Source organism: Crocuta crocuta, unplaced genomic scaffold (assembly GCF_008692635.1).
Source record: "Crocuta crocuta isolate KB4526 unplaced genomic scaffold, BGI_CrCroc_1.0 scaffold346, whole genome shotgun sequence".
Lineage (NCBI taxonomy): Eukaryota > Metazoa > Chordata > Mammalia > Carnivora > Hyaenidae > Crocuta > Crocuta crocuta.
The window spans coordinates 3795498-3819449 of NW_027527957.1; the positions used below are offsets into that span (position 1 = coordinate 3795498).

The window sequence follows — 23952 nt, forward strand, 5'->3', positions numbered from 1 at the left end:
CCTTGTTTCCTGTCAAATCTAGCCAAACTCTTCGAAATGGCAGTAAGAATAGCTATACATAAGTAACAAATATCAACTCCTCCTGTACAGCCCTTTTCATTACATGGCCATTTTTATGCCTGAGTTATGAAGAGTGTCAACCAGTTTAAAGAAATGGAGTGCAAACTATCTAGAATCCCCCAAAGGGTATAAAGAAGAAAACTTACTGAAACCATCGACAGACTAACCCTAAAATAGAATTGAGTCTTATCTTGGTTATTTGGGATTTAAATAAAGAGAAAATATCATAAAGTAATATATATACAGTGAAAAGAAAGCTTCTCTTATTACAAATATTTTCAATATAATTTCAAGTTATAGGTGCCCCAACAGAACAAGAATATACATTTTAGGAATTCATTATAATTTCTACCCAGTTCTAATTTAATACATAAAAACATAATTTCCTCTATTCTAAGAAAATAAGTGAAGTTACCTTCCAAATTCATACTCCTTTATTATTAAATAGTTCAGCAATGTTCTGTACCAATATAGAAAGTTATAGGACCATAATAATTAAATTATATCAAGTTTTTATCTTTAGATGATGTGATTAATGATATCAGTTGTAACCAGGAAAGTGATATATTATGTTAATTGTCATCCTCTTTTTTTATGGTGACATCTTCTAAGCATATTTCCATATTACTAACTGCTCTCTTTGCTAAGGACTAAAGCAACAAATATACATTTTAAAATTATTGATAAATAAGTTAATGAAAAATAACCACTGGAGACCTTTTTCTATGACTTATTTCACAAACAAAAGGAAATGAGTTTACAAATAATTTATTCCCTATAGAAAATAATTTTAAAGAAATGTAACACTTATTCATAAGAATGCTATTAAATTATTAAGGCATCTTATAACCAGAAAAAATAGAGATCAGGGACAGTCATTTTGTTAGGTATACACCTTGCTATATTTCTTTAATTATGTCACATTTTTATAAACTGTATTTTATTTAATCAATTTATTATTTTCTAGCATTGGGCATTTTACTACTCTGTCTTACCACTGATATTACATTTTGTTCAACAATGATATGTAGAAAATGAAGATATTCACCAGTGTTTCAAATCACAATATTCTCATGTAATCTTTCTCATAGATAAAATCTGTGCCAAATTTATGAAGTTTAAAAATAATAATGTTAGGGGCGCCTGGGTGGCTTAGTCGGTTAAGCGTCCGACTTTCGCTTAGGTCATGATCTCGCGGNTAATTTATGTGTATATATAAAAGATATATGTATATCTTTAAAATATATATTGCGTTGTAATGAAATTCATTGATGCATTTTAATTTTTTTGGATATAATATCAACTAATGTAACAAGCATTCCCTTATTCACTTATTAAGATTCATCAGGGAATCTGCTAGGAGATGAGGATCTAGTTGTTGAACAAGCAGGCAGTATCTTTGCTCTCTTGGAAACTTGATTTATTGAGACACAGATACAAATATACCAGTAGCCTTATAATCAGTTTTGTCTTAGGTGTTATGGAGAAAAAACAGAGTTCTACAAAAGCACATTGGCATTGGTGAGCGGTGGTAGAGTAACTTTAGTAGTAAAGTAGTGCAAGGAAAGGGATAAAGAAAGGGTGTAAATGAAGGCCTCTTTGACAGGAAGCCATGTAATGTGAGACCTGTGTGATGAATGGGGGTTAGGCAAAAATGTTGGTGTGTTGGTAGGGGAGTGAGATGGTTTCAGAGGGAGAGACACTTTAAAGACAAGGAAGTTTGCAGTAAGGCCATTGGGAGGGCAGTAGTGTGAACCAAATACTAAAGTGCAGCAGACATAAGGGCTGAGAGACAGGTCTTTGAATTTGTTCGCTTCTAAAATTTCCCTACCTTCATCTCTCAGGGGGAAGTCAAAGCAGAAATACCTCTATGGAGAGAAAAAAGTGTCCTCAGGAGGAGGACATGGAGGGGGCGTGGGGGACAGCATAAGTACAAGATCCTTTCCCCTTCAGAATTCTGTACAGCTTTATGGCCTTCTTGATTTCCCTGTTACAGCTGACAAGTCAGAACCGTTTTGTTTTCTAATCCATTTTGTGTGACAAAACATTTATTTTTTTCGTTTTGAAGCTTGTAGAAAATTTCTTTTGTTTTCAATATTTTTAAATTTCACAGTGTTGTTGTAGGAGGTCTATTCTAATTCATTTTACTGGGCACTGGGTGAGCACTGTCAATTTGGCAATTAATGTCCTTCAGTTCTGGGAAATGTTTTAATAATTTTATTAATTATTTCCTACCATCTGTTTTTCTTCATTCTCCATCTGGACCTTCAATTATTGGGACTTTGGAATTTTGAAAGTGATATCCATGTTGTTAAGGTTGTTGTTGTTTTCATGTGTTATCATTTTTCTATTTATTTATTTTAAGTTTTTTTTAAACTGTATTATCCAGACTTCCTCTTGCAGTTTTCATTTAACTGTTAGGTTTTTAAATTTCAAAAGCTGTTTTTGGTTTTTGTAAAGTTTCTTCTTATTCTTATTTCAAGGATTAACTATTACCTTTTATTTCTTTAAGAATATAAGTTACAGGTTTGGTTTGGCTTGGTTTTTGTAGTATTTTTCTCCTCGCATATTCTCTTTTCATGCTGCTTTTTATTTTGTCCTTGATTTCTATGTTAGGCAGTTTACTCAGATATCCAGCTAATGATGGCTGTCTGCTTTCAATTATGAGAGAGATATCAAAAAGCTGACTTGAAATTTCTGGGCACTGGGTAAAGTGTTTTAACTGTAAATTTCACTGTGGGGGACATGGATGGATCAATTTTAGGGAACTCTTGATACTAGACTACAAATTTGTCAGAGAAGAGTCTTTGAATCACCTGCTTGAGATCCATGCCTATGACTGCCAATATTCTTGCACAGTGCTATGATTGAATGCACTGAAGGGAGAGAACTTTTCACTGCATTCCATATTCAGTATTCTTCTAATTCCATATAGTTTGTGCCTTGATTGTATTTACTTTCAGACTTCTACCAAGGTTGTTGAGTGGAGAGAATCTAGTAATTTAGTAATTTCTCCAATAATTTTCAGCAGGCCTCTGTATTTTAAAATCACTGCCAGGGCGCCTGGGTGGCTCAGTCGGTTGTGTCCGACTTGGCTCAGGTCATGATCTTGTGGTTGGTGGGTTTGAGCCCTGCATTGAGCTCTGTGCTGACAGCTCAGAGACTGGAGCCGGCTTTGAATTCTGTGTCTCCCTCTCTCTGACCCTTCCCTACTCACTCTCTGTCTCTGTCACTTAAGAATAAATAAACTTTAAAAAATATCACTGCCACTCTCTCTTCCTGAGATACACTTGGTATTGCTAGTTTTCTGGGAAATCTGTACAGTAAATAAGGTTTTCCATTTTACCAAAATAGTGTTCATATTCAGTTTCCTTAGAATCTCTAAGTCAGCTCCCACTTATTTATATACTTTCAAACTTCTAATATTTTTGTTGTCTTTTTTGCAGTTCTCCTCATCCTTTTAAAATAATTTCTTTTTAGTGGTTTTGAAAGGCTTAAGCTGGGAGCATAATGATATTCATATGTTCAATATGCCATAGTAAACTAGAAGTACACTAAAGAGGAAAATAGATGTGTGGTAGTGTATATATACATACACATATGCATACTTAGATTATGTATTTTGTACATTTGTGTGAAATATATGCAAAAGAAGCTTCACTGCTTTCCTAATTTCTGCAATTCCCCAAGGTAACTACTGTTAAGGAATTTTAATCTGTATTTCATTAAGCGAAGATCTATATGGGTAATTGTAGTTTCTAATTTTTGTTTGTTTGTTTAAGAAAATGTCCAGAGGAGGGTCTTTAAGTCTATACATTCTTCATAAGATTATTTGTGAAGGAAGTATAGGTTTATCCTATTGGCTTTTATTAAGACCATTGAGAAACCTAGAGAAAAGTCTGTTAATTAGGCCCAAATGGATAAAAGTTGAATATAAGAAAACCAATATAAGGGAGAAAAAGAATTATAAGAAACAGGTGTGTGCAAAGGGAGAGGCAGAATGTGACACCCAACAGATTGAGAAAAGCCCTAATATTCTCTAAAAAGAGTTCAGTGAACAGTCCTGTCAAGATGCCCAACCCCTAATTACTTCTTACTGGTGATTGAGGAGATAGCTCTGATTATGTAGCCCTAGATGTCAATCAGGAGTTTCATAACAGAGATATATTCAATAACCACCAATGCCAGAAAGGAAAGACATTGGTAAGCAGATGAATATAACACAGTATACGATTGTCTTTTTCACAAAGATGTTATGAGATGGTTGGACACCCCTTATTGAGAAAAGGCAGGGGGTTTTGCACCATTGATGCTCTGTACCCTAGAACAGAGAGTAAATCAGAAACAAAGATTCTCTGGGAATCAAAACTCTACAAAGTTTTCTTTCCCTACTATCTTGATCTTCACATTTTTCTTTTTACCAACCCTTTACAAATGCCTTGCCAAACTTGAGCTCTGTGTCAATAAAATCATTAATAAGGAATCTCAGATATTATTTCTGTTACTTGATAAGTTGACAATGTGGACAAGAAATCTTCTACAATAGAAGGAATACAATCGTGAGATCCCAAGTTAGATTATTGGCCACATTGTTGTTGGAGAACATTTTCTGTAATATCATCAATATGGTACCATACTATTGAATAAGCAAGAGTTAAGTAGAGTGCGTGGACTACCCTCAGAGCTTAAATTGTCAAATACTGTTCCAGTGAGTATGAAATAGCACATAAGCTTTGGATTATGACTCTTTGAAAAGTGAAATTTTCAATTTAAAATTTGAAAATGTTCAACTTTGAAAATTTGAAAATTGCCTACTTTTTGGGTTATGCATTAGAATAAGCAATATTAACAACAATAATAACACTAATAACACCAGCAGCAATAATATTGTTATTAATAATAGCTAACAGTAATATAGTTATGAATAGACAGCTACTATCTTAAGGGCATTAATTTATAATGTCTAAGAAACCTGTTTTATTACCATCTGCATTTTGCAGATAAGGAAACTAAAGTAAAAAGAAACAAAGATTTCAAGATTACACAACCAGTCACTGATGGAGCCAGGTTTCAAACCCAGGCAGTGCACATAATTTTTTTGTAATACCAGTTCTTTTATGACTAAAGGTGAAGTTAGCCTCAGTCCTTTTGAAAAAATTTTCCCAAGTCCAAGTTGCTCTACTTCCACCTCTCCCTTCTGTACTTTTTTTTTTTCTTACAAAGCATTCACTTATATTATCACTTATCATTTTTACATAGATGGCTGTCAAAACCAGATTCCTAGACTTTCCACTAAGCTCTAATTTTACATTTCCAACTGCTTATAATACATATCTTCTATATATTCAACCAGATATATATAAATAAGCTGGAACAAAATCCAGGCAGAGTAACGTAATGGTAAATACTTAAAACAGAAATGGTTTGAAGCCTCGTGCCATCGCTGATCAGGTGTGTGACCTAGGACTTGATCATTCTGTAACCATTCTGAGCCACTTTTTATTTTATTTGTAAATCCAAAAACAAATAAAACTTAGTTCATAGGTTATAAAGATCAAGAAAGGGAAAGTACTTGGGAAAATGCTTTAGTCAGTATTCATAAAAGATATTTATTAGAAAGGAAACTTGGTTTGGTGATGCTTCTCTACTTCAGAGCTACCACTCAAAGAACTAACTACGTAGAAAAACTATATCGCTGTCTTTAAAAAACCTTTTTAATGTTTTTATTTATTTTTAAGAGAAAGAAAGAGACAGAAGGCGAGCAAGGGAGGGATAGAGAGAGGGAGACAGAATCAGAAGAAGGCTTCAGGCTCTGAGCACGGAGCCTGACATGGGGCTCCAACTCACAAACCGTGAGATCATGCCTTGAATCGAAGTCAGACGCTTAACCAACTGAGCCACCCAGGCGCCCCTATATTGCTGCTTTTCATATAATTTTTCAAAATATATGGCAAGTACTTAAAAATAAATCGTTTAAATGAGTTATTGTAGATTCTAGTAGCTTTTCTTTGTTGGGACAATGATAAAGAATTTAGGAAATTATCACTCTGAACCTACTTGTAAGGGTAATATAAAAATGATACAAGAGCCAAGTTTTATGGAACATAAAATATTCTTTCCTGTCTTCCCATGCTCTTCCTTTTCCAACCAATGTCCACCTGTCAAATTCCTAGACAATTTTTAAAAATCTTTGATCAAGTCTGACTTCTGTTAGGAAGATTTTGTTATTACTTTCCCTTAAAATACATCTCATGTTCCATACTTTTATATCATTTTGTATCTACCATGTGACAAGCATTTTTTTTCCTTTATAAAATATTTACGTTTTAATTACCTCATGTCCTACTAAAGCGTAAGGTCCTTTGGAGCCTAAACACAAATGACATGTACGTTAGTCTATTTTTCAAAACTAAGGTGATTACCTCTTTGTAGTGAGTTCCAGAACATAAGTTGTACATCCGAGAAAGAGAAGATAGGCAGAGGAAAGAAACAAGGATAGTCACCAAGTTATAAATACCATATAATATCGTTCCAGTGGGATCATGTGGCCTGAAAAGCCTGAAAAGCATAATGAGAGAAACCCTTGGAAAAGAGCATCAGTGCTAGATATATTGGCAGGGTAGGGAGAGTGAGGTGCCAGATCATGAAATAATTCTAAATTTACACAAATTTGCCATATTTGTCTGCCAGCAGTGCAAAATGGAAAGATAATATTATCCAAGCAAATTCTACATGATATAAAGGTGTATAGAGATTATCATGTGAATACAGAAATGAAAATATGTATTAAAAGATAAAATCTTTCTTTCTATATTATAGTGTAATATCGTATTTTGTTATATAAGTTATAGAGAGTTTATCAAGAGTTTACAAGTAACCAAAATCCAGTGATGGGGAGAATACCACAATCAAAATATTCAGAAGCCTAAGAAAATAGCTCAATTATCTAATAAAATTAATAATCTTTAAAAATAACTGAAAAAACATTTGTTTTAGTTAACTGATGAACTAAAAATATTTATCTTATTTTGTAGAAAAATAAAATTGCAAATATGCAGAAGTCATAAGTATAAAATAAGTTAAAAAACATTGTTTTTAAAAGTTTTAAATAATAAACAATGATAAGAAGCAAAACAAACAACAAACAAACAAAATAATGTAGAGCTACAGAATAGAAATAAATCAGTAAGACCAAAGACCTAGAAATCATAATGGAATGGAGGCTACATAAATATACAACGGTAATGTTGGTCTCATAGAATGAATCTGGAAGTTTTACCCTTTTTGAGAGACTTACCTTATGAAGCCCTGAAGTTTTGGTTTTTGGAAGTTTTTGATTATTGATTCTATTTCTTTGCTGGTCAATCTGTTCAAGTATTCTATTTCTTCCTGGTTCAGTTTTGGTAGTTTATATGTTTCTAGGGATTTATTCATTTCTTTCAGTTTGCCCAATTTGTTAGTATATAATTTTTCACAACTATTCTTTTATAATTGTTCATATTTCTGTGGTGTTTGGTGTTATTTCCCTTCTCTTAATTGTCCTTTTATTTATTTGGGTCCTTTTTCTTTTCTTTTTGGCTGGAGGCCTATCAATTTTATTAATTTTTTTCAAAGAAATATCTCCTGGTTTTATTGATCTGATCTATTGCTTTATTTTTGTAGTTTCTATATCATTTATTTCTGCTCTAATCTTTATTATTCCCTTCTGCTGGCTCTAGTTTTAGTTTGTTGTTCGTTTTCTAGCTTCTGTAGTACAATGTTAAAGTGCTAAAACAATTTACCAGGAAGAATTCAGAAAACTACCTTATTCCCCTTATATGTACCCTGTTCTTTGTACCCTGTTTGCTATACTTTCTTTTGAGTTGCCTCTGGTTTTCATCCATTAAAATCCTTCCACCACGTTCTCCCTGTCAGTCTAGTGGTGAATTTCCCTGCCTGCCTAGTCTTTCCACCACACTTGACCAGTAGAACCATTGCTCTGAATAGTAATAATAATTGTCTTATTTTCCCATTCTTCTATGTGAGAGGAGTGCAATGTGATGAAAAATAACACAATGTTGCAAATTGATGCAATTAAAGTATTTGGATTTCAGCCTCAATTGTGTGTCATTTTAAACCACAACCAGGGTCGCCTGGGTGGCTCAATCGGTTAAGCATCTGACTTTGGCTCAGATCTCATGGTTCCTGGGTTTGAGCCCCACACCGGGCTCTGTGCTGACAGCTAGCTCAGAGCCTGGAGCCTGTTTCAGATTCTGAGTCTCCCTCTCTCTCTGACCCTCCCTTGCTCACGCTGTCTTTTTCTCTCAGAAATAAATAAAACATTAAAAAATTTTTTAAAAAGTTTAATCCACAACCGAATATTTATTGTGTTTACTGTCATTATTATTCAAGTATATTGAGACTGTTAAGAATTTCTTTAACCATTGACAAGGCTGTTGACAAAATTATCTTTATTTATAACTATTCTTAGACTCTTTCTTTATGTTCAAAACTAGTCTTTTTGTCTCCTTTCTTTATGACGGATGCTATATTGCTCCATAAATTGATTTTCTAATAGATGTCCTTGTTCTGACTCACATTATTTTCATGTGAGCCAGGATGGTAGCTTCCTACCTGGTGTTTCTTTTCTATTCTGCACAGAGTTGTGCTTAACGCCATCAAATACTAGCTTCCACTGCCACCATAACACATCCTTAACATAACCTTCAGGGCTGCTTATTATAACCCTTTCTCTAATTCGTGCACCACATATTCTAACAATCTCAACCATAATCTTTGCATTTAGGTAATGTTAAATCATCTTGTGCATATATTCACACCTTTGCTCAAAGTCTCCTTTTAGGATTCTCTTCTTTACATAACTAATTCCCATACAGTGCTGGTCTTTTCTCTGATAGTATGCCTTCCAGAACCCTTTACTGGGCTGAGTTACATGTCCTTACATTATAAAATGGTAACCTCATACTTTTGAGGTAGTTTCCTGTTATTTCCTCCTTGACATTTGTCCAATTCCAGTTGTCGTTTGACCCCATGTTACCTCTGAGAAGTGAAGTGCATAAAAAGTTTAAAATGCCTGCTTTTATTCTAAATACCTAAATCATGGGGATTGAGGGATTGTGAGGATAAACAAGGTTTTTTTGGAGAAATTGGATATGAATTAGATTTAAACCACCGTTGGTGGAAGGGAAAAGTAGGTGGTTGAAGGAAATATGTCTTATATTGTTTGTTGTTGTCTTATGTGTTGTTGTCTTATGTGCAAAGAAATTTGAGTGACCCTGGAAATAAGGGAGAAAGTTGTAAAGTAATGAACTGTGTGTTCTGAACCTAAGGTCAAATGATTTGTTCTCTCAGCCTTACTGTTTCAGAAAACTCTCCCTTACATTGACTTACACCCTCAAAGAGGGGAAGACAATCCTAAAAAATGACTAAGATTTAAGTTTTAGAATTAATCATGGAAGTATAGTGTCCTGGATGTGGTGATAAGTTGGCTCCTAGGAAACAAAGGCTCTCTTTTGCAAATAGTGGATGATCAAGTTTTGTTGATGATGGGGAAGGTTGTATGCTTTGGAAGAAAGAGATATATAGGAACTCTTTGGACTTTAAATTTTTTTCCCAAATTTTTATTGTAGAATGAAACTATGTTTTCAAGCATTTTTAGTGTGCAGGCCAGTGACATGATGTACACTGATATTATTGTGGAACTGTCACCACTGGTTTTCAGAGTTCTCCAGATCTTTTTTCATCTTGCAAAACTGAAACTCTATTCCCATTAAACAGGAACTACCCATGCTCCTTACCCCAGTCCCTGTCAAACTACCATCCTACTTTATGTCTGTATGATTTTGACATCTCTAAGAAGCTCATAACTGGAATCATATCATATTTATCTTCTTATGATTGACTTATGGAACTGTATTTCTCACAGAATGAGAAATTTTTCCCATCAAAAAATACTCAAAAAATAGTCCATTAATTGAAAACATAAAATCAAAGCATTAAAAACACTATATAAAGACCATACATTTTTCATGATAAGTGAGCATATTAAAATAATTTATTGAAGAGGATTTTATTTTTATTTTTTTTAATTTTTTTTATTTATTTCTAGGAGAGAGAGAGAGAGAGACAGCATGAGCAGGGGAGGGTCAGAGAGAGAGGGAGTCACAGACTCTGAAAGAAGCTCCAGGCTCTGAGCTGGCAGTCAGCACAGAGCCCGACGCGGGGCTCGAACCCACGAACCGCGAGATCATGACCTGAGTGAAAGCCGGACGCTTAACCGACTAAGCCACCCGGGCGCCCCTATTGAAGAGGATTTTAAAACTGAAACTTTCTTCACTAGGAAAAGTGTTGGGTTGTTTCATTTTTATTTTTTGGTTTGTTTAAAATTTTTGTTTAAATTCTAGTTAATTCACATGTAGTATAATATTGGTTTCAGGACTAGAATTTAGTGATTCATCACTTACGTTTAACAACAAGTACTCAACACAACAAATACCCACCTTTGTATCCATAAAATTGAAACTTTTAAATTCTTAAAGCAAGGTTCCTCTTCTAGGAACCATTTATTATTACAGTTAACACACAAACTGTTGTCATCATTTCTTCCTCAATTCTTTATTAGACATGCAGTAGGTCTGACTCCAGAACTCAGCATTACAATGAACCTGAAGATTACCTACCCAAATCTACCCTTCCATTACAATGTTTGATCTTCATTTAAAAATTTTTATTTTGTTATTTAATATTATTTATCTTTGTGTGAAAATATCTACATTATTTGAGAATTATCTATCTACTGCTTTAAGTTTTTAAATAAATAGGAAATAAGATATTTTTTAAGTTTTGGGTTTATTCCAAAGCCTGAAGTATTTTAAGTATCACAGATGATTTAACATATGCCTTTACTCTCATTGCATAGACTTCTATAAAATACTTTTATTTTATGTCTGTTAATTGATTTATTTTCTTATTTATTATAAGGGTCAAAGTCATTCACAGAGAACAGTAGCTACTAATTACTAAGCAAAATCACTACTTTTTTCCTTTTAAAATCACTCATAATCTTTAGAAAACTACAATATTTAAAAATAAATGTTTTATTTTTAGTAATCACTGTCATCTTTAAAAACAAATCTTAAATGCTGTATACTCACCTACGATCTATGCATCTATCTGTTTATTGATTTATCTATTTACTGATCTATCTATATTGCCATTGCATTTCTGGCTACTAATGGAGAGTATTAGCAAGTGAGACTTCTTTGGTTTCCAAACCATTTCCAATGTCTAAGTAAATCACACAGATGATGAAAGTATTTTTATCTGGTAAAGTGTATAACCATAAGTACTACTCTTAAGTTCTCAGTGGGATTGAAATATTAAGTTGATAGAGAAATCTTGGCACCTAGATGGGACTTGGAAAGGATAAAATTAAGGAATAGGAAAACTTTTGGTGTACTTGTGATCAAGGTCTATTTGAGGTCAGAAAGACTTTTGAGAGTGTATCTTGGGCTCTTTCAGTGTTCTGCTATTGGAATTATACTGCAGTTGAGAATATCAAACAAGTATCTGTTAGCCTATTAGCTAGTGATCTCAAATCATCTAACTTCTTGAAATGACACATTAAAACCTAACTGTTGCCCAAAATTTCCTTGAGTTAAACAGGAACTATAATTTGGATGGTTGCAATTTAACTGAGTTCCTGGGTGTTTATTGTACTTATCACTTTTTGGTCATATTTACTTCTTTTAAAATTAATCCAATTGAAGAATTACATGAAGGTGCTTACCAAAGTCCAAAAGACTGTTTAAAATATGGTGAGTAAGAAGGTTCCAAATTCACTGAACTATTGTCATGTGGCCATTCAGCCTGTCTCTCACTAGTGGCACAGCGGGCAAACTATCATTCAGGCAGCCTTGTTTTCAGCAGCTTCACAAAGTAGCAGCAGGAAATACATACCCCAGTCATTAGAAAAGTCATGAAAAGATCATAACTGTGCTCCATTTTCTGCAGGCATTAGAATATTTACTGGAACTGCTGCTTGCCATGAAGTTAGTGAGGACCGAATGTGTTTTGTTTATAGTATGAAACTGTATTTTGTATTTATAGAAGATTTTGCAATTTTTCCATAGGTGGGTAACAAAATGTCACCAAAGTATATTGATTTATAAATCAAAGTATGTAATTCGATATATTTGAGGCTTTTTTCTTCTTTCCTTTTCATTTTTATTTATGTTTTTGCAGAAAAGGGGAATTCTTATGTAGTGGATACTCTTGAAAAATTTTAGGTATGTTATTTAGAAAAAACACATCTTAACTTCTAATGGACATAATAAAAGCTAGAGTTGTCAAAAGCTGTTCTTCATTCATTCCAGTGATTTTAAGTCCGTGTATTCTACATGTCAAATTGATAATAAATGATAATTACTAATCATAATAACTACATGTGATAAACACATACTCTAAGTCAAGCCATTGCAATGCATTATCTCATAGAATCCTCTCATAGGCACAATCATATTATCCTATGCTTATTATTATTATCCTCATTTTATTTATTCATTTAAATAATTATAGACTTTCTTCTGTGTTTTAGTTAGACAAGGAAATGGATGCTCACCAATTTTAACGAATTGCCTAGAAATTTCACTGATAGTGACAGTTGGAATGCAAATTAAAGGGCTCTGGTTTTATGGCCCATTGTTGTCATTATTAACATGATACAGAATGGAATATATAATGGCAAAATCTTAGAAAGAAGAAATTAGGAAATCTAAGTTAAAACTAATTTTACATTTGGGGTGCTTGGGTGGCTCAGTTGGTTAAGCGTTTGACTTTGGCTCAGGTCATGATCTTGCGGTTTGTGGGTTCGAGCCCTGCATCGGGCTCTGTGGTGACAGCTCAGAGCCTAGAGCCTGCTTCGGATTCTGTGTGTCTCCCTCTCTGTTCCTACCCCTCTTGTACTCTGTCTTCCGAACTCTCTCAAAAACAAATAAACATTTTAAAAAATAATAATAACTTTACATTTTGTATGGCTGAGGCTATTTCTAGAGTATGAAAATATTTAAACTAGAGAATTTTGAGTATGTGATTGTTTAATGCAGGTGAAGTTTAAACATTAAGCATTCTAGAGAAAGCTTATTAATATATTTCTCAGATACTAGTTTTTATTAAAATTGTGTTTTGCCAAGCATTCTTAAATGAAGAGATTGGATGAGAGTAAATCTAAAGATAATTTATCAGTTCCCTTGTATTTTACCATTTGAGATATCAGACCTAAAGACATTACAGCCTGGGTGAGGTCAGACTATATGTAATGGAAAAGCAAAGACTGTAATCCTGTTCAATCCCAAAATCTGTTGTTTTGTATAACAAATCAAAGTTAACATAATGCTTATGTTTTGAACTTTAACATTATACATTTTTATGAGATAATTAACAGCTCAAATAATTTGGCAATCTAAATTAATTATGTTTATATTCCATTGGAATCATTAGAAGTAGTTAGCTCATCAAAATCTGTTTTTTTCCCTCTGTCTGCTGTTTCTGTTTTCAATCCAGTATCTGTTTCATACCCTGTCTATCCCTAGAGCAGCTCTGAACTCCAAATCCATTTGTAGGACAGAGCCTCAACATGATACGTGGCTTGTGAGGTCTTACCTGTTATTATCCATCTCACTCTCCTTTGTGTCCCTGAATGTGCCCCTCCAACTTTGCCTCCCTACTTGGGCACACTCAAATCCTGCCTTATGCCCTCTGTGGAGCCACTACAAAAAGGGTCATTGACGACTCTTTTCATTTGTCCTATGGGAACTAACAAAGCACCCTGCAAATACTAATAAGTACATTTTATTAAAGTTTATTTCAATTTAGAACCATTCTAATTAAGTACCATTTGATAAATTGCATATTATATATGTAACCACTTGAAGAGGATTGCATCATGACTGAGAATCTGAAAAATATTTTTTAGAATTCTATGGAATTATTTTGCTTTATAACTTGGTATCTTCCATCTTTAAAGGTCTCATCTTTGTTTCAAATCTGTTTGAGGAGTTTTTTATAATACTCTGAAGGCATAGAATTTATAAAATGATGTACTTGTTAAACACACAGCACTTTTTTGGGAACAAATGTTATTTTATCAAGTTATGAGAGAGCAGGATATAAGTTCTTGATTAAAATTCATTTGGTGTGTCATCTGACTGAATGTACTTAAAAGCAATCTTTGACATGTTGATCAGATTAAATTGATTTAATCTCAGCTGAAACTTAAGTTCAGTGTTAGTCATGGATAATTACTGTCAGAAAGGATATGTTCTAGCTATTCATTTACATAATATGAGCTTTCTTTTGGATTGCATATGAATTAATTAAATTTCCTTTAATTGTAGCAACTACATGCAACATGCAGCTTCTTGCTAGTTCATTAACTTCTAGAAAATGGCCAATATCCTAATATAAATCTCTGAAGTAGAGTATAGGCCTAGAGAGGAAAAAAAAATAGAAGAGAGAATCTGGGAAAACAATTCACCAGATATATCAGAAATGACTTCATTTTAGCAGAGCATTCCTCCCTGAAAAGAAAACTACTGATTCAATTGGCCAATTCATTTTGTGACTAAACTGTAAAGAAACCAGACTCTCTTAATAAACATTAAACTCATTCTTTGACAGCAAAAGCATGAAATATTCTCTTGAAAAATCTTAAACAATTTGATACAAATAAAATTATTTAGAATTGGTAAGATCATAAGAACACAAAGAAAATGTAAGGTATAAAATTGTAAGTATGTGAGTCAGATTCCTGGCACTCACATTTTAGACTCTTAAATATTAGATCAACAATTGGCATAAATACTGGCATAAAGATGAGGAAAAAAAGATTTTCCAAATTCAAATCAGTCATTACTGTAGAGTTACAGTTGACATAATTTTGAACTTAAAAAAATGTATTTCATTGAACATTAAAAAGCAATAATACAAACAGAGAACAATTTTCCCAACATTATATCCACCTAGTTAATCAACTGTTTATTTTTCTGTATCTTTTCTGAGGTTTTTCTAAGTTTCTTAGCTTATTCTTAGTTTCTAACAAAGTTTTTTACTTCTTCTTACATTATTTTATATGTTTTTATTGATAGCATATACATCTCATCTTTTCCACTTAAGAGCATTGCCTACTTATTTGCCTAGTCTTTCTCTTCATGTTATAGTTATTTTAAATATAAAGGAGATTTCAATAAATCAAAGACCCTAAAGTATGATCTCAGAAACAGCAACATCATCATCACATGGAACTTGGAAATATAAATTTGGGGCTACACATAGCTCAGATCTACTGAATCAGAACTCTTAGGTGGATTGGAGGTAGAACTGATCTTTTAACAACTCCTCTAGGCCATTTTAATGCATGCCACACTTCAAAATCTACCACATTAAATATATTTTACAAAATTTAATAAAATATTTCAGTGACGTTATTATATAAAATAACACTCACCCAGGAAGGTTGTTCAATAAATTATATTATCCTTTTTTTTCTTTTTCATATTTTTAAATAATTGTATAGACTACTTTCTAAACAATTGGAATATGGCATCCAATGGTTCAAATATCTAAAAATTGCTTTCAATAAAATTTGTTCCAATTTATACTGATATCAAAAGGCATACCTTAAAAGGTACAGTTGATAGTATTGGTCTTTTTTATTTGTAATATTAAATTTGCTATACTCCATTTGGAAAAACATGCATATATATTGAAATAAAAGTATGACATAGGTTTTATTTAAGAGCCAACAAAATTGATTTTTAAAATACTATTCATTTGTATATGAAAATTAGTCTCTAAAATATAATAATAATAATAACCAGCAATTAAATGGATTTATATATATGTTAAGCCCTTAATTTTAATAACCTTATGAGGATATGACGTTATCCCTATTTTACAGATGAGGAAACTGACTTACAGATGTGTTAGGTATTTGTCCAAAGTCCTGAAGCTTATAACTAGTGGGGTTATGGTTTAAACTCTGTATCAGAATCTATGTTCTTAAAAATTATAATGTCATTATGTGGAGAGAAAGCTTTATTTATTTATTTATTTATTTATTTTAGAGAGAGAGAGTACTTGCATGTGTGCATGCACGTGGGGGAGTGGGGAAGGGGCAGAGAGAGGGAGAGACAGAATCTTTTTTTTAAATTTATTTTTATTTATTTATTTTTAAATGTTTATTTATTTAAAAACTTTTTATTAATGCTTTATTTATTTCTGAGAGAGAGAGAGAGACATCGTGAGCAGGGGAAGGTCAGAGAGAGAGGGAGACAAAGAATCTGAAACACGCTCCAGGCTCTGAGCTGTCAGCACAGAGCCCGACGCTGGGTTCGAACCCCTGAAACAATGAGATCATGACCTGAGCTGAAGTCAGACGCTCAACCGACTGAGCCACCAAGGCGCCCCTAAATGTTTATTTATTCTAAAGGGAGAGAGACGGAGAGAGTGTGAGCTGGCAAGGTGCAGACACATAATCTCAGGCAGGCTCCAGGCTCTGGGCTGTCAACAGAGTCCTACACGGAGCTCCACCTTATGCATCACCAGATCATGACCTGAGCTGAAGTCCTATGTTCAACTGACTGACCCACACAGGCACCCCTAAATTTTTTAAAATATTTATTTATTTTGAGAGAAAGACAGAGTGTTAGCGGGGGAGGGGCAGAGAGAAATCTGAAACAGTCTCCAGGTCTGAGCTGTCAGCACCGAGCCTAATTGGAGGCTCAAAACGGTGAGATCATGACCTGAGCCCAAGTTGGACGCCCCACTGACTGAGCCACCCAGGGGCCCCAGGAGAGACAGAATCTTAAGAAGGCTCCATGTTCTGTGCAGAGCCTGACATGGCACTCAATACCACGATACTGGGATATGACCTGAGCTGAGATCTAGAGCTGGACACTTAATCTACTGAGCCACCCAGATGCCCTGGAGAGATGGTTTTAAATTAACAAGCTGAAAATATACACTATGTATCTAATAAAATTACTGTAATTTATTACTTCACAAACCTTTTTTTTCTTTTTTTGCAATATATAGGTATCATTGATGTTATATATATGTATATGTGCACACCCACTCACACATATATACATATATACATATATCTCTGTGTGTATCTCTCTCTGAATATATGTACATATGTATTCATTTATTTTATATATGTATAAAATAAATATAAATATACACGTATATTTTCTTATTAAGTTTTCTGACAATTTTTACTTTCTAGTCCAATAAAATCCAGTCAGATAAAAAAGAAAAGCCAGATCTTCTTATGAAGGTGTAGGGATTTTAGGTGATTAGTTTGGTTTTAGTACAAGGCTGCCAGATCTATTCCTTTCTTATGCCAGTGGAGACTGTTAAATTGAGTAAGTAACAAGAAAATTGAATTCTTCATGATTTATTCATTTAGTCAAGAAATGTATTAGTGATTGTCAAGTGGCAAAGGTCAAAACAAGAAAGGAGTAGCTATCAAAACTCATCAAGAAGTTTTCAAGGCACAGTTATTTTCCATTCCTTCTTCTTGCTTTTTATACATATATGTCATGTCTCCTATCCAGGATTCTATTACTGTAAAAGTGGACGTTTGTTAAACACTTACTCTGTGACAGGAAAGTCATTCCCGTGGGTTATTTACATGTAATATTCTGTACAACTTTAGGAGGTGGTCGATACTATTACCCTCATATGACAGATGGGACAACTTGGCACAAAGAGGCATTTTATCCAAAGACATACAGCTAATAAATCGTAGACTTAGGATTTGAACTCAGGCAATTTAATTTTGGGACCATGTTTTTAAGGACCACACTACTTGTTGGAGAGAGAGAAGAGAGCTACAGCACATGGGGAAAGAGGGGGAAAATGCTGAGGGTGTTTTCAAAAGTTACTACCTAATACAAGTCTCTTTTCCACTGAGAACAATGAAACCTGATTATACTGAATTTCTCTTAGAATTTTTTTATTTCCTACTTTACATGCACATATTTAGACAAATATATACAAATGACTTTTCTTTATCTTCAGGATTCCTGATTCAGGATGTCCCTTTGGGGTCTTGCGAGAATAAATACTGTGGTTTGGGAAGGCACTGTGTCATCAGCAGAGAAACAGGGCAAGCAGAGTGTGCCTGCATGGACCTTTGCAAACGGCACTACAAACCTGTGTGTGGATCTGATGGAGAATTTTATGAAAACCACTGCGAAGTGCATCGAGCCGCTTGCCTGAAAAAGCAAAAGATTACCATTGTTCACAATGAAGACTGCTTCTTTAAAGGTAAATACAGGGTCGACCTAAAGTGTCACCTTCTATTTCTTTCCTTTTCTCAACTACTGCCTTTTAAACTTCAAGTTCAAACTCTAGCACGATTTTATATCAGTCAGTATTTAAAAATGGAAAAGAAAAAATGTGAGTTTAATCACGCCAATAAGCAGTAAGTATATAGGAATTTACATGGATACAATTCTGAATCTCAATTATGAGTACAAAGTTGGCCAAAATCTGACTCAAATTTAATATAGCTGACGGCATTGCACCATATGGCTTCCCAATCATGGCTGTTTTATCTTAGGACACAGAGAGGCCAATTCAGTCAACAGGCCAAATCCACCCAGTGTAAAGCACCTGGAGTTGAATCGAGTGAATAGTGAATGCCAAGCCATGCTGTGATAACATCTCATTTCTTCCTGATTAGAAATGATGGGTTTCAGTTTGCACCACATAATTCAGATTATATGGACCTGAAAATGTCCATTGAAATAACTCTGAAGAACTCATGCTAAATTTAATTAGTAAATTTGAGATGACAGTAATTTGAAATCTGAAAGTATTGGTGTTTACTTTCATGGTACTCAAAATCATCGGTCATTGTCTATGAAAAGGTACTGCTGATTTAGTGAATTGAAAAATTATTTTCACATGCTATATAAATACATTGTTGGGTATTTTTAAAGTCATTTATTTATTCATAAACTTATTTTGTCTTTGCCTCTACTGGAAAGAATATTTGCTCATTAATAGTCACACCCCACACTGAAATTCTGAATTCTTAAATATATGGGACTTCCATCATTCGAATAGGTCAGTGGTTGCCTTGATTTCTAATCTTTGATTGTTTCCCCATCTCATTTTTTCATAATGTTCTAAGATTCAGTTAGACTTAAATCTTGTCTGATATTTTAATTCTTAGCTTACATGTATGACTGAAATATAATGTATTTCATCTGTGCACCAACTAAGGTAAAATGGCTAAAAAATTTCCTTTTTTCAAACTTGGTAAAATAAATAAAATATTATTTCCAAGGTAATAATAAAATGATGCACAGAACTTTTCAAATGATATAAGGAGCAATACTCTAGTCAGAGTGACCACTAGAAGCCTATTGATATAATTGAAGTAAAATGAAAAGAATAGTTTTCCTTACAACAGTAAACTATGTGCAACTTGAGTACATGCACAGAAAATGTTACAGTATCAGATTATTTTCTTTTACAGAAAAAATAGCAGTCACTGTGGTTTCAAGTCTATTTATTCCCCTCTTCTATCAAGTCTATTTTAGAAATGATAAGTAATTCTATTACCATTGCACTTTAAAATTCATGGAAGAGTTTTATGTGTGTGTTTGTGTGTGTGTGTGTGTGTGTGTGAGAGAGAGAGAGAGAGAGAGAAGGAGAGAGAGAGAAAGAATTGATTCTGCTATTTTTTAAGTTTATTTATTTATTTTGTGTTTATGAGAGAGAGAGGGAGAAAGAGAATCTCAGTCAAGCTCCATGTTGTCAGCATGGAGACTGATGCGGGGCTCAATCTCACAAACTGTAAGATCATGACCTGAGCTGAAATCAAGAGTTAGACGCTTAACCAACTGAGCCACCAGGTGCCCCAGTTTTGTCATTTTGACTTGCCATGGTACAGTGGAAATATGACTATGCCACTAATGCATGACATCCTAAAACCACGAAATTAATATTCTATTAAGGTAATTTAGAGTCATATTTCTAAATGAAGTTTTGTCCAACTGACACACAGTAATTGATTACATGGAAACGTATGATATTAAATATCATGTGAGAAAAAATGTTTGGTATATCTAGTGTTCTACTTTATTGCCAGATGCTTAGGCATAATGCAATTCAGTGTGTATATCAGTATGGACATGGAAGAACTGGATATAGCTAGGAATGTTGCCTTCCTTATGATTTCATAAAACAATGGTTTGAAAAACTTTAGTTCCTCAGATTTATACTAAGCATATTTATCATATCTATGATTGTTTCAAAATACTTTCTTGTCATATATAAGTCAAAGTACTTCCTTATTTCATTATATATAATATTACAATTTTATTTACATTATCTGAGCTAGTCAGCAAGGATTAGCATGTTTCTTTGGTCTCAGAATTTGTGGGTCTTCTGCTTATTTATTTTGGGGTTTTGGCCAACATATATATAACTCACAAAAGGACTTTATTTCAGCAGAAAGGAATGAAATAATATAGAACAAAGTAAGTTGCCTGTCTTAGTGATGTGCAGTTGGCCAACTTTAAGGTGTAAAACAATATTCGTTATAGCTGAAGGCCTGACATCACTGTGATGGCCACAATTAATCCTTGTGATTGTGAACTTTATTTCCTCTACAATGTCTGCAATTTATACTGTTTCCAATAATGGCCTAAAGAAGAAGCAAATCAAAATATTAAGTTCAAGAACTGCTAAAAACCTATGTTTAATTAGATTTTTTAACAGAAAAAAAAATCAAAACAAACTAAATAACAGGAATGAGTTATCCTCCTTTGGGGGAAAATTTAGTAGTTTAGATATAATAAAAGGCAATTATGCAAACTTCAGAACAATAGTCAACAAACGGGAACCTATAGGCCAAACTCAGGTTGCAGTCCATTTTTTTAACGCAATGTGTTATTGGAACAGAGTCATACCTGCCAATTTAGGAAATTTTCTTTGGGAGTTTTTGCACAAGAAAAGGAGAGTTGAGTATTTGCAACAGAGATAGCACATCCCCCAAAACATAAAAAAAAACTTTTGTCTGGATCTTCCCAGAAAAAAATTTGTTAATATCTGCCTTAAAAGATTACCAGTGCCTTAAAATTAGTATTTAAAATATTGATGGATCTTGGAGCACCTGCGTGGTTCAGTCAGTTGAGTACCTGACTTTTGGTTTCAGCTCAGGTCATGATCACATAGGTTCAGGAGTTTGAGCCTGCATCACCGTAGAGCCTGTTTGGGGTTCTTTCTCTCTCTGCCTTTCCCCCACTTGCACTCATTCTCATTTTCTCTCTCAATATCTCTCTCAAAATCAATAAATAAAGACAATTCATTAAAATATTGATAGATTATTACTATTCTATTTCTTCTTGGCTATGGTGGTGAACATAGGGGACATATTCCCTTTGTTACATTTGAATAGAAATAAACACACACACACACACACACACATACACACGCTGTCACAAGTAAAACAGGAAATATGAGTAAAATCAGTGTATAGTGTTAAAAATGATATCTTGGGAGGTGCCTGGGGGGCTCAGTCAGTTAAGTGGCCGACTTCAGCTCAGGTCACCATCTGGCAGTTTTTGAGTTTGAGCCCCAGGTCAGGTTCTGTGATGGCGGCTCAGAGCCTGGAGCCTGCTTTGTATTCTGTGTGTGTGTCTCTCTCTCTCCCCCTCCCCTGCTCAAACTCTGTCTCTCTGTCTCTCAAAAATAAGTAAGGGTCTTATGTTGGGGAGGAAAAAATATTTCTCTACATTTCTACATTCTTCTGGATAGCCTAATCATCAAATTGACAGGAGACAGATAAGAGAAGGAAGATAAATTTAATTGTATATACATAGGGCCCCATAAGAATATGAGATCCAGTGACAGGGAATTATGGTTTAGATGCAATCCCAAAGTAAGAAGAGGGTAAGGGTCTTGGACTTCAAACTGGAAAAAATGATTCATAAGGAGACGGAAAAGCAAACATTTGGTAAAAAAAAAAAAAAAAAAAAATGTTTGCCATGTCATCCTGAGAAGTTTTTCTTATGATAAAAAAAAAAGTTATCTTTAGTCATAGCACCAGGCCCTCTATGTAAATTCCTTTAGGCAGTTAAGGGGATGCTGGGGGCAAAAACCCCTTTTTGCATCTGTAGGGCCTTTATTGTCTTCAGCTGAAAATAATCCTCATGCCAAAGCAGCACATTCTGAGATGAACTGTACTGAATCCCATCACAGAGCATAAAACTTTTATATTTTTATGTAATGCCTAGCTATTCGTTATGATGGCAGTTTAGGCTTAAAGTCATTTCCCATCCCCACCTCTACCCCCAAACAGCTTCTAACTTCTACCATTCAGGTTACTTGTAACAAGTAAAATTTCCTCTCACCCTGATACCAGGTCACTCTGTCTTACACAGCAGAATTTACTTACTCAGAGAATAGACATAAGCTAGAGTAAGAAACTCACAATATAACCTATGCGAAAATGAATAAGGAATTAAACCTTTTATGAGAAAGTCAATTGAACAGAAACCCTTTTGCCATTTACTGTGCTAAGAATAAAATTGCCATAAAAGCAAATGTTCTGTGCATTTAAATGTGCATCACAAACAATAACAACTTGGGAAATATGGTTTTTATGGCTATGTGTGCACTATTTGAATGAGATCTGACATTGCGTTTTTTCCTTTGGTATAATCTGGAGAGACATTCATATTCCATTTTTAATTGGTTCTTTCACCGGATATTTTTTTTAAAGATAAGACTCATAGAAATTGGGCTAGAGAACTAGGCCCCCAATGATTATATAATATTTTAAAATATAACAGTAATTGCTCTGTGTTAACATGCAGGAGCTTTTAGATTACATTTTTTTTTTGAAGGGCAGCTTTTTGAAGTTTCTAATTTCTGTCTAGTGTTTTATGCCATTTCATGAAAAATAGTAATCTTGATAAATATTTAAACTTTGGAAAGTGATGTCCAGATACTTGTTTGTTGGTTTAGTTTTATTTTTGGTCAGTGTTGGCCAACTGAAACTGCAAGGTGGTAGTAAAATTAATAAACTGGATGACTATAAATGTACATTAACTCTTAAAGACCATAATAGATACACAGAAGCCCCAGTTCTTTTGAATGCCTTCAGTATACACAATATCAAACCAGTTTGATGAATCTCCCATATTTGGGTAGATTTATGATCAAATTTTCTGAATTTGATGATATGAAATTGGTTGTGTTGTGTTTCACTTTTGAAATTTATCTTGCATTAAAATTTAATCAAAGTTAACTATATAGCTTTGTTGCCACTCTCTTTAATCCAAATGTGAAATATGGAATTCTATGTATTCTCGTTGCATAACATTACATAATGTTCCTTAGAAATCATTGTGATGTGTACACTCATAACTTTACCATTTTTATTAAAATCATATCAAATATTTGTTTCTCCCCTGACTTTTGAAAACTCTATAAACGTTTCTGTATCTCTGCCTTTTGGCTAAGATCAAGGGCAGTACGATTCTGTAACATTACATTTTATATGGGTTTATCTTTCATTTATAGAAAAACAGTAGATGGATGATAGATAGATTTTACACAGAAAATGAAAAATGATCCCAAAGAAATTTAGATATTGACTACTGAGTGAATATATTAAAAAAATTACCAGAAAGTAAGAGACAGAGAATACCAGTAATAACAGTAATACATTGGGTATTTATTTTAAAACACTTTCACAAGTAGTATACTACTGTTTCATGATAATAAGCCAATACACTATTGAGAAGGCAACAGGCTAAAGTTTCAAAAATTGCCTGCCAATCGATATGTGCAGAGCAAGTTAATTTTGCA

The 23952-nt window shown here is 33.7% G+C and overlaps 1 protein-coding gene across 3 annotated transcripts in view; it reads left to right on the forward strand.

Moving 5' to 3' along the window:
• FSTL5 (follistatin like 5) overlaps positions 1 to 23952 on the forward strand; it is a 663363-nt gene that overhangs the window by 185536 nt on the left and 453875 nt on the right. For all 3 annotated transcript variants that reach the window (XM_077752758.1, XM_077752759.1, XM_077752760.1), the window contains exon 3: positions 18142 to 18390. In XM_077752758.1, coding sequence (XP_077608884.1) covers positions 18142 to 18390 — 249 coding nt within the window. The remainder of the gene's footprint in view (positions 1 to 18141; positions 18391 to 23952) is intronic.